Source organism: Schistocerca nitens, chromosome 6 (genome assembly GCF_023898315.1).
Source record: "Schistocerca nitens isolate TAMUIC-IGC-003100 chromosome 6, iqSchNite1.1, whole genome shotgun sequence".
NCBI lineage: Eukaryota > Metazoa > Arthropoda > Insecta > Orthoptera > Acrididae > Schistocerca > Schistocerca nitens.
The window spans coordinates 151560459-151573137 of NC_064619.1; the positions used below are offsets into that span (position 1 = coordinate 151560459).

General features: G+C 38.4%; 1 protein-coding gene across 2 annotated transcripts in view; it reads left to right on the forward strand.

Annotated features, from left to right (window-relative positions):
* The window catches only part of LOC126262719 (E3 ubiquitin-protein ligase MIB1-like), a 50383-nt gene extending 42467 nt beyond the window's left edge, over positions 1-7916 (forward strand). The window contains exon 9 of one of the 2 annotated variants that reach the window (XM_049959509.1): positions 6290-7914. In XM_049959509.1, the coding sequence (XP_049815466.1) occupies positions 6290-6430 (141 nt within the window). In that variant the 3' untranslated portion in view covers positions 6431-7914. Of the gene's footprint in view, positions 1-6289 lie in introns of both variants that reach the window. The other variant, XM_049959508.1, reaches the window with a different exon arrangement.
* Positions 7917-12679: the final 4763 nt, after the last annotated feature.

Sequence of the window (12679 nt, forward strand, 5' to 3'; positions counted from 1 at the left end):
GGGAAAAAAGGATGGAAAAATATACATAGTAGGTATAAAATGTATTCACTTAAAGAGTTCCCGACTTTTAAAACTCTCTCCAGGTGAATTCCTGCATTGACATACACAAAAACTTCACAGATTTCAGGTGCTGGAATATCTATTTTGTGTGTGGAGTACAAAAATTAAAAACACAACTTACAGTGTTTCAGTGAAACGAGGATATACTTAAATGTCTATTTACAAACCACAAATATTACTGGGAGACCAACAAAAAGTAACAGAACTCTTGATGATTTGGTATTGAAGATTGCCTGGAGACATTTTTTGGGTTTGTGCTCAAGAAATAATGGTAAGCTTGCAAAGAGTTTTGTGGCATACAGATGTTGTCCCTTCCCAACTGTTTGTAGTGGAGTTTTTTTTTTTTTTGTACAGATGGTTAAACACTTCAGAAGTTACAGTCAAAAAAACAAAAAAAAGTGTTTACACCAAAGGAAGCTTAACTGGAGAAAACCAACCATTTCAGTGTCGCAGAAAGTGATCTAAAATTAAAGCAACCTTTTGGTTATCTACTAGACAAGACAGTGTCTGTGCCTTACTAACACTCTTTACACAGTGTACTTATAACAGGTAGCCCATCTATCTGTCTGTCTGCGATGGAGCACTCGTTTTTCTCTACAGAGTTTCCACAAGTTTCCCCAAGTGAGATTCTCTGATATTTCCCTGATTTTCAGACAAGTTTTAGCATTTTTCCCTGACAAATAATGATATCTCAAGAGTAAGTAAAGACATAAGTTGAGAAAAAAATGTAAGGACTTCTGTATTTCTCCCCTGTGCGAGCAAACATCTTAAGTACTAACATCAACATCTCTCTCTCTCTCTCTCTCTTTTTATGGAGAAAGCAAGCCAAAATGGTATATGTGTTTTATTAAGACCACCGTTGATATTTTATTTCAATAAAACGAAACACATCTTGTGACAAAAATACGCATTTCCTTGGAGTCACAAGGTAGATTTGAAATACCTTTGCACTTATTTCAGAAATAACCTCAGAAAAAGTAGTTCTCTTGAAAGAAGTGTATAAGAAAGGTAAGAGTTGTGTAAGCCAACAGTATAGGTCACTGCCAAAAAAATGTTGGTTGTACTACGTTTGTAATTGTCGGTTATTACCCACTGTTTTATGCCCATTATTTTACAGGTATTGTGTTGTTGATGCCCCCCCCCTCCTCATGGTTTGTCATAGGCTAATAAATTGTGTCAAAAACTACCGGAACAATAGTTGAGACAACACTTAATGACCTTGAAAGTATGTTGAGTAATTCAGCAGAAGAGAAGCTGTGAAGCTTTAAGTGTCAAATAACTTATTTGTTCATTGTATTTACATTTAACCACTACTGCACAGACTCAAGAGTGACAAATAGAATCGCCATTGTGCCCTCCAAAAAATATTCGGCACATGGCGATAAAGGCCAGGTGGGTAACTCAGCTGCAGGTACCAGCCCAAAGCAAGGCACATCTGCAAAGAGTTACACATAAGATTGATGTTTTTTGTGGCAGTAGTTGATAACTTTTTAAGTGATCCCTTCATGAGAAGAAGAGGGCAGACAACAAATCCAACAGGATCATTGGAAACAAAGAGAGACAGTGCAAAAGTACATTGTTGGCAGAGTGAGAGGGAGTTCCAGAAGAACAATACCAGAGACCTGTACCAAGCTATCAGATTGCAGATAACTCCCTATTTAGCCAAGACACTTCACTTCCAAGAAATGAAGACAAAATCTCTTGGCAACATAAGCAGAATATTTCATCGAACTCGCCAACTTGGAGGAACCAGAAGAGAAACTGCACATTGAATCTAGGCCTGTTACTAAGGCAAATAGTCTCACTCCAATTAAAGACAAGATGTAGATGATCATTTTTAACTTGAATCCAACAGAGAAGCAAGGGATAATGGTACCATCAGGAACTGTGGAAATACACAGATGAGGATTGAGCCCTGATTATTCATTTCATAGCCAATACCTGTGCAACAGGAAGACTTCCATAGGACTGGATCTCTGCTGTCAACTGTCCACTACACAAGCAGGGACACTTGTCAGACCCTAACATCTATAAAGAGATGTGCCTCTTTATATCGCCGTACAGAATCTTCTGCAAGGCATTACTTCCTAGAATGGAGGGTCAAGTAGACTCCTGCGTAGGAGACCATTAAGCCAGATGCAGGAAGTCAAGATAATGTGCAGAAAAGATCCTGAACTTCAAAACCATTTTCACTTACAGTAACTTAAGAAGACTCATCTTAAGTAACAATGTTTGCCAACCTCCTAAAGCTCTGACTTAGGAGACAAAAGTTTCTCTTCCAGATGCTAACTGAACTGAGCCTAGACAACAAGATATAAAATAAAGTTTACAGAGGAACTGTGTACAAGGGAAGAATTGGTGTTAGACAAGAAGATGGCCTGTTACTCTTCAACTGTTTACTGCACAAACTTATTCGTGAATAGATGAAACACTTACAGAGCACCCTGTATTGAGAATCTATCGCAAATAGGGTCAATTGGTAGCCCACTGCCTAACCTCGACAGATGACCTCACTTTCAGCATCCAGCATAGAACAAGCTGCTTACCAACTCTTTTCACTCAACCACATAGCAGCTAAGTAGAATTGAAAATTTCCATCAACAAGACAGTGTTCATTACCAACATCAGAGATGTACCCTATGTGATCCCATTGGCCAACACATTGATATACCAGAGAATGGATAATCCTGAAAATAAATAAGGATTTGTGTATTGACTGTAGGCACACCAAACTGGAGAGATTAACAGATCTAAATCCCTTTTCCTCAACCTCAAACTCCAACACTATAACACCATAATGAGTCCTTCAGCATGCATGCCTCAGAATGACTGAACCTAGTAAGAAAGAGATAATGCAGGAAATGAGAACTAAAGGATAGAAAGATTCTGACAAAAGTAATGACCCCCCCATCAATGAAGGGCAGTTGGTTGGTTTGGAGAATAAAGGGTCTGAACTACAGGGTCATCAGTCCCTCATCAGTGAAGATGATGGTACATTTATCAAGCACTATAAGGAATTCTACCAACATCTAGAGTGCATTAAAACAACAATGAGAAAGAGGTTAATACAGACATACTGTGATGCAGGACAAATGGAGAATCATGTCATAGGTGTCTTTGTATACAGAGAAAGTGACAAATGCCATGTGGACAAGATTAGTAAGCAAATACCTTGGGCACCTAGAAATTAACCACAATGACATTCACAACAGAGAAGTACAGATGCTCATCAGAACATCAGAGTCTCTCCATTCACTCACAGCAATAACAGTGTGTCTGGGATCTGAAGTGAAATTTACTCAAGAAAAGAAAAACACCCACAGCTCCAGGAGCAGAGAGTAATGGGCTAAGAGGAAAGCTCACCACGATTGAGAACTACATGGCCCACCATAGTCCTAAACGAAATATAATAACAAAGGAAAGATGTACAGATACAGCAAAAGTCAATTCTTATCATGCCCTAGAGATGAACTAAAACTTAAAAGTGATAATTCAAGATAAGGCTGGATATAGGCAGTGAAGGTAAGGCAAACAGGAAAGGAAGAAGGAAAAAAGGTAATATAAGTGAAAGTTATGTGAATAATAAAAATTTCTTCGCCCCCACCCCCGTGTCACCTCCTAGAATACATTTAGTTACACGATGTTGAGAACTGTAAAGTATAGAAAAATCTTTTGTAAATTTTGTCAAATTGCAAGTATATCCTATATTGACAAAATATACAGCTTGGTTAAAAGCACACATGACTTATTAAAGACCATTCTTTTCCAGGACATATTTAACTGTTATGCAATAGGCATGAGTATGGCTTTATTGAGGACAGTTAGGGTTTAACATCCAACTACTGACACTGCCATTATAGACAGAGAACAAGCTCAGACTGGAAGGGAAGGAAATGGCCATATTTATGGTAAAGAAACTGTCCCAGATTTTACTATAACAGAAATACAGAGCACCTAAATCTGACTTGTGTAATTTGGATTTGAACTACTCTCCTCCCCAATATTATATCAGTGTATTAACTGTTTTGCTACTCCCTCATTATTATTTTTTAGTTGGTCTATTCAGTTTGACCAAATTAGTGCCTGTCATTCATCAGTGGTTCCAAGTACCGTGAGCTTCCTGAGAATGGCTTTGGAGAATAAACTCACTGTAGTCGAATATTTTTAAGTTTATTTTTCAGGTTCAAAGGGTTTTTGTTTTTAAAAAAATATGTTGCACTTGGAGGAATGTCTTTCAGGTTCAGGTAGTGTTTTCAGTCCACTTCAAGTTTTCATGTAACATTATTCTAACACTCTTTTTACAGTAGAGAAATTTATGTTTGCCCCATTTAGAACTGAAGATGGGAGGGATTTTGAAAATTTTGTTTCACGTGGTAAGATTAATGCTCTCTCGTGTAGAACTACTGCTACTGCTACTGCTCCTGCTACTACCACCACCAATACTACTACCACTAGTAGCAGTCATGGTAGTAGTAGTAGCAGCAGCAGCAGTAGAAATGAATAAATGGAATTTCAGTGTACAGCAGTAGAAGCTGATTAGTCCAGAGAAGAGCAAGAAATAGCAGGATAAGGCTAGCAGATAAGATGTAAGGAAATAGAAACAGATAGGATGAAGAAAGCATGTATTTTAGACTAAGCATGTAGATCAGACTAAAATGAGGAACCAGAACCTTTTCAGATTTAAATGGTTTAATCATTTGAGTAGTTCAATAGATGCAGAGGCTGTCAGCATACAAGCATATTTTTAGTGGGATAATGTTGATGGCACATCATTACCAGCAATAAGAATAGTGTCAAACCTGATACCAAACCTCGAGTGGAGGCCGAGTACTACCTGTTGCCGTTTCATTTCAACTTTGTTTTTTCCTGCTTTACATTGCTGACAGGTCATCAGGTACGGGTAAACCTATTTGTCTGCAAGTGGAGATAAATTTGAAGCAAAATAACCAAGTCAGTGGTTTTCCTGGGCTCTGAGTAACATCTACACTTGCCTCTTATCATTGTATGATTAGATTCTTGTTACTGCACAGAAGGTTTTGTCATAGTGAATTAAGACACTACATTAACATTTTGGAGGAACAAGTTTAAATACATATCCTGCCATTCAATTTAGGTTTTCCATGATCTACTCTTAAATTACTCAGTTCAAAGGACACAGCTGATTTAATTTCCACGACACTGTCATCTATGAAAATTTTGTTAGAGCAGGTATTATGGTACAATGTTTACAAAAGCCTGATTGGCATTCATCTTGTTGTAGGTTATTTGTAATTAAATAGCTATTAACAAGATCAATAATTATTCATGACTTCCTTAATAAATTAAATTGCAGTGTAAGGTTTTACTATGCAATATGAGTATTGCTATTCTCATATTTTTGGGTTGAGATGTTACAAATACTATAATTGAGCTATTAGTGGAATTCCTTGTTTCGATGCATATTGTATGGGAGTAAACTTTAAGTTAATGTCACATCAATATATAACTTCCACATATGGCATCTATTAAACATCATTCATAATTTTTAAAATTTTACTATTGGTAAAGTAATAATACATTAACGTTGCCTACATTTCACATCAGAAACTTTCATTCTTCTTTATTTACATTCTACAAATAATGTGGAAACTGAACTTGACTGCCTTGTCTGCTGCTGACCGCTACACAGTAACTGTCCAAAAAGTGAAAACATTTGCACTTATACACTACAAATGAGATTTACACCTCCAGAAATAATCTAGGCCTGATAAAAACAATGACACTGTCCAAAGTTTTACGCTACGAAACCAATCGTAGAACGAAGCAGGTATTGCATTTTAGACCTCTGAATCGCCAATAAATTTCGATGTAAGTAGGGAAGGTGGGGGAATTTCAGTTTTTTAAATATCATCAGTAAAATGTAGGGTCTGCAAAAATGGGAACACATTCTAATTTAGTACTTTTTGATATGCCCCGCCCTCTCTCTCTCTCTCTCTCTCTCTCTCTCTCTCTCTCTCTCTCTCTCCCTCCCCTCCCCTAGTGGAGAAGGATCAATTAATACAGAAATGTCTTGAAACAAATAACAGACTTTCTTGACAGTTCACATAAACTATTTGCATGCTAGTCCTGTAATTTTATATACTGAAATCGGTTTTGTACTCCATGCTTTCTGATACTGTGTTAGCTGACGTAAGTACCTGCAAAGGATATTTATGACTAATTCTGGATAAACTTTTGTTTCAAATTTCAGACCATGTGCCCAGTATGCTTGGATCGTTTAAAAAACATGATATTCCTCTGTGGTCATGGTACATGTCAAATGTGTGGTGATCGCATGTCAGAATGTCCAATTTGCCGTAAACAGGTTGAGAAACGGATTCTGCTGTATTGAAAATCACATCACAATTCAAGCCAGTAACTGCAGTATATGGTAATTTAGTTATTAAACTACATCTAACAGGAAAGAGAAGACCATCACTTTCACAGTATGTAGATCCTTGCATTTATTTACTTCTCGGCATGCAGCAAGATATGTTTGTGGTGTATGTTCCAACCAACATATGAGTCTCAACTTAGGGAAAAAAAGAAAAGAAAAGATAAAAAAAGTGAATCTGTCGAAGGGTCCCCAGACAATAACAGCTAAATGCTTAATGTGGGTTGATTTTAAAAAGAATCAACCTACATTAATTGTACACAGCCACAGCCTCACTATGTTAGTTTTAGACAAAATAGCATAGAGCTAAATGATTGCTCACATACATACAGGTAATTAGTGTGTCTTGTCTCTCCTGTTACGTAATATTTAAAAAGTGTGATGTGATAATTGATTTCAAATTGAGTATGCAAAATGATCTAATTATGAAGCATGTAATTTGTCCCAACACTTGGACTTTTAGTAAAATGATGCCATTAATATGAAGGATTTTCTGGCCTTCAGGCAGTATTCTTCTTCATTTGTTGTGTGTCCAGTTAAATTAAGGTCTTTCAAAAGATGTTTGATGTTACAAGAAACCCAGCTTAATTACTCACTTTTCACTTAAAGGTCGAAAAGGTTTCCACTAACTAGAGAGAAATAGCTGTTCACATTTGTTTCCAGTTATGGGTCCTGTCTATTCAGGATAAACTAAAATGATTATTCTTGCAGCTAAGTGATATTTATGGTTTACCATGGGCATAAACATAGCAATAACAACAATAGGATGTGTAATTCAATCAAACAAAATGTGATTATCTACAGAATTTTGCAATAATGTGGCTTAAGTGAAAGAATAATATCACAACCACAACCAAAATAGCTACAGTCTAGAAGCAGAATCAAAAGCTACTCATCCTTAGTTCCTCATGAGAACTGTTAAATTATATATATATATTCTTCATTGTGGTAACTCGTATCTCATTGTTGTACTGAAGTGATTATTCCATTACTTTGTTCTAAAAAATATCCAATTTTTCTGTGGAATGTATTATTCCAGTTAGAAAGAGATGTTTTTGCATTTCAGGCAATGCAAAAAAAATTTGCTACCTGCAACAGGCACTTTAAAAGTTTATGGCTGTAAAATTACTTATTTTAATTCTGTGACAGCTGAATCTTGTTTCACTTAAGTTAGCAGTGATATGTCACAAGCTTTGAAATGATCTTTTCCATAGTCAAGAAACTAAGAATTACAGAATGATTGATAAAATAATCATTAGAGTTGATTATTATTGCAATGTCTAAAGTTGTGTGAATGAATTCTGTAATTTATATTGTTCATTTGCTGCAAACAGTTCAGACAGAAGTTCTTCTGTCACTTAATAGTGTCTTAATAATAAAATTTTTCTTTATAAGAGTAAGTAGCAAAATTAAAAAAAGAAAAAAAAATCATCACTCTAATTTGTCATGTATGACTATCAGATCTGAAGACTAACTTTTTTTAACTCACTGTAAGCATTTTGTGTTAATTTAACAAATATATTTGAATTTCATCTGGTAACTACATTGGTTTTTATCTGTCCTTTCATAATACTGTCCCAGTCAAAATGTTCTCACTCACTTTTGTTTTTATATCTCCTTTCCTAACACTGTCCATTCAGAATGTTCCCACCCATTTTAAATGACTTGTACGGCAACTGTGCACTTATTCTATTAAGGCTCTCACAGATGTAACTCCTGCAACATACTGTTAACAAATACGACACAGCTTAGTCATTAGGTTGGGGGAACAACTGTCCATATCAGTCTTGAGCAACCATTTTTTAGTTGTATTTTACTTCTATATTCATTATCACTCTCTCTTCAGTTTTAATTACTAATCACATGAAAACACGAGTATTCACAATACATTCAAATTTGCTAATAAAAAAGTGTAAAACATTTCTATTTATAATGATTGAACAATAATTTTTCATTTAACAGTCAGGTATTCTGCACTTCTGTATCACATTTTAACATATTTTTTATTTTCAATAGTCATTGCATGAAAGTATGTTATTTAAAAAAATATGATTTAATATTTAAAAATAAACACCAAATTCAAGTCACCATTACAGGACTCCGATGCTATGCCCTTAGTTAATGGATTTAAAATTTCTGAATATTCAATAACAAGTTATGTTTACTTGAGAATTGCGTTGCACTGCTTTGGGAAACTGATATCCTATAAAGTATAAAGGAAATTGAAGAGGACCAATCCGTAAGGTCCCTTCATAATAATAAATGACTCAGATATTTTGTACAGATAACGTTTTTAAGGTAACTGATGTTACATTCCAGGTATTGTATAATCGTAAAATGAATGCTTGGCTAAGTGATCTGTGATTTACACTCCTGGAAATTGAAATAAGAACACCGTGAATTCATTGTCCCAGGAAGGGGAAACTTTATTGACACATTCCTGGGGTCAGATACATCACATGATCACACTGACAGAACCACAGGCACATAGACACAGGCAACAGAGCATGCACAATGTCGGCACTAGTACAGTGTATATCCACCTTTCGCAGCAATGCAGGCTGCTATTCTCCCATGGAGACGATCGTAGAGATGCTGGATGTAGTCCTGTGGAACGGCTTGCCATGCCATTTCCACCTGGCGCCTCAGTTGGACCAGCGTTCGTGCTGGACGTGCAGACCGCGTGAGACGACGCTTCATCCAGTCCCAAACATGCTCAATGGGGGACAGATCCGGAGATCTTGCTGGCCAGGGTAATTGACTTACACCTTCTAGAGCACGTTGGGTGGCACGGGATACATGCGGACGTGCATTGTCCTGTTGGAACAGCAAGTTCCCTTGCCGGTCTAGGAATGGTAGAACGATGGGTTCGATGACGGTTTGGATGTACCGTGCACTATTCAGTGTCCCCTCGACGATCACCAGTGGTGTACGGCCAGTGTAGGAGATCGCTCCCCACACCATGATGCTGGGTGTTGGCCCTGTGTGCCTCGGTCGTATGCAGTCCTGATTGTGGCGCTCACCTGCACGGCGCCAAACACGCATACGACCATCATTGGCACCAAGGCAGAAGCGACTCTCATCGCTGAAGACGACACGTCTCCATTCGTCCCTCCATTCACGCCTGTCGCGACACCACTGGAGGCGGGCTGCACGATGTTGGGGCGTGAGCGGAAGACGGCCTAACGGTGTGCGGGACCGTAGCCCAGCTTCATGGAGACGGTTGCGAATGGTCCTCGCCGATACCCCAGGAGCAACAGTGTCCCTAATTTGCTGGGAAGTGGCGGTGCGGTCCCCTACGGCACTGCGTAGGATCCTACGGTCTTGGCGTGCATCCGTGCATCGCTGCGGTCCGGTCCCAGGTCAACGGGCACGTGCACCTTCCGCCGACCACTGGCGACAACATTGATGTACTGTGGAGACCTCACGCCCCACGTGTTGAGCAATTCGGCGGTACGTCCACCCGGCCTCCCGCATGCCCACTATACGCCCTCGCTCAAAGTCCGTCAACTGCACGTACGGTTCACGTCCATGCTGTCGCGGCATGCTACCAGTGTTAAAGACTGCGATGGAGCTCCGTATGTCACGGCAAACTGGCTGACACTGACGGCAGCGGTGCACAAATGCTGCGCAGCTAGCGTCATTCGACGGCCAACACCGCGGTTCCTGGTGTGTCCGCTGTGCCGTGCGTGTGATCATTGCTTGTACAGCCCTCTCGCAGTGTCCGGAGCAAGTATGGTGGGTCTGACACACCGGTGTCAATGTGTTCTTTTTTCCATTTCCAGGAGTGTATATAAAATATGAGACTGGTGCAAATACTTTCAACAAATCAAATCTGTCCTACAACCACAAAGAAATGAAATGGAATATACATTTTCAAAAAGCTTTTCACTCAGTACCACACTGATGCTTATCAACTAAAATTAGATCACAGAGGATACAATCCAAGCTTGTGACTGGATTGTTACAGAGGATAAAAAATGTCATCTTAGATGGAGAGACACAATGGAAGTAGAAGTATCTTCAGGTGTGCCTCAGAGAAGTCTTTTGGGACCCTTGCTGTTAATGTCCTTTATTTATGACCTGGCAGACAATATTAACAGTGACCTCACTTTGTCACATATGATGCAGTTGTGTATAACAAAGTACAGGACATAACGACGTTAAAAACCTGATATGATACTGCATCTCCTCACTGCCTCAATGATGGATTGGCCATAAACAGTTTGTACAGATCCTACATTGCACAGTTGGCCGTGAGAGTTTCTGAAAGACTCTGTCCATGTGCCTCCCCTTCTAACAACTTTAGATGAACTTTTAAGCTGTATAGCAACACAACAAATGCAGAACTCCATACATTCTTACAAAATTATGGGATGAGTGTGACTATTGTCTAGATGTATGTTATGTGGCCAGTGGAGGGAATATTGAATATTTTTGAAAGATAAACAAAAACTTTCACTCTAAATGTAATTGTAAAATGTACCCCAAGGCCATATACACATGCATGTAAAAGATATACCCTTATAAAATAAAAACTATTAGTCCCAAGCAAACTTAAAATTTATCAACAGTTTCTGGCCTCATTTGTATGGAAGACATAGTGTAGTGAACTTCTACAAATCTTTTTTTAAACACCCCTCACTATATGAAAGGATATGCACAAATATCAAGGAGATCTTGGATGCAATTTCATAGTGGTATAAGGAATGGAAATTTTACTTGAATGTTCAGAAATGCAAAATTGTCTATCTCACAAAATGCAGAAACATAGTATCCTATGACTACAATAACAATGAATCACAACTGCAACCAGTGAACTCATTCAAATGCATGGGTGTAAGAATTTTTGGGGATATCAAATGGAATGGTCACATAGCTTCAATAATAGGTAAAACAGGTGGCGTACCCCTTGGCTCAGTGGCATAGTAATAATAATAATAATAATAATAATACAAAGGAGACTGTTTACAAAACATTTGTGCAGCCCATCCTAAAACACAAATAAAGTGTGGTATCCATACCAACTCAGACTCACAGGGAATAGTGAAAATGTACAAAGAAGGTTAGCATGAATGGTCACAAGTTGGTTTGACTTACAGAACAGTATCAAGAAAATGTTGATAAATCTGAACCAGCAAACAACTGAAGAAAAATGCCGACTATCCTACAGGAACCTCTTACAGCCTTGCAAAAACCAGTATTATGTGAGGTATCTAGAAATATACTAGAGATGGGTCATTCGCGAACTAACGGGTCCAAAGGAACGGTTCATCAAGATGAATGGAACGAGACATGAACGGATTCTAAGGAACAGTCTTTCATAGTTCACTTTGGTCGCGGCTTTCTACTTATAGTTCCCGTGAACAGGAAACGTTTGGTCTCATTCCCGCAACGGCACATCGGCCGGTCTCATTCCAGCCTCAGTTCTGTTCCCATTGATATCGGTCGCGGCTTTCTACTTATAGTTCCCGGAAACGGGAAACGGTCAGTCTCATTTCCACAACAGCACATCGGCCGGTCTTGTTCCAGCCTCGGTCCCATTCTCAGTCTCACTTGGCCGGACTCGTCCTTCTTCGCGTGGCCACTCGTTGCAGTTCCACTGCAGTCTGCTCACAGTTAGTTCAGTATAGAGTTGTTCGTTTCGCTCACTGCGCACGCCCATTCTAAATCTGTTTCAAACTTTTTTGAACTCTGAACTTTTGGCTCTTTTTGTATTCTATTCGGTGTCCATGACTGATAATTAAAATGTATTTTATAATTACGTAAATTACATAAAATTACGTGGTATTAATACATACATCTTTTCAGTTAACAAAACGGCATATCAGCTTACTTCACTGTTTCGATAAACAGGAGAAGAAATACTTGTAAAAAGGCAACCCCCCTCTCTTTTTTTTTTAATTACACACACAAAAGAAGTCGGCACGGCACACACAAACGGCCATTTTCTGTCGTTTTGATCCAAGGTAAAAGAGCATGTTCATTATTATTGGAAGCAGACGGACTTACAACTGAATGAAGTCCGCATTCTATAACTGAGTGTCTGGTGTCACATTTTGTAAAGAGAATATGATAACATTTACAATATTATTTCAGTGGTACAGGCTGGCACACAAAACATTGGCCCCAAGTACTACACTGCTCATTGTCAACTACCAATCGTCATCTATTGATTCGAAGTTGTTGCTTGCACTGATTTATTTG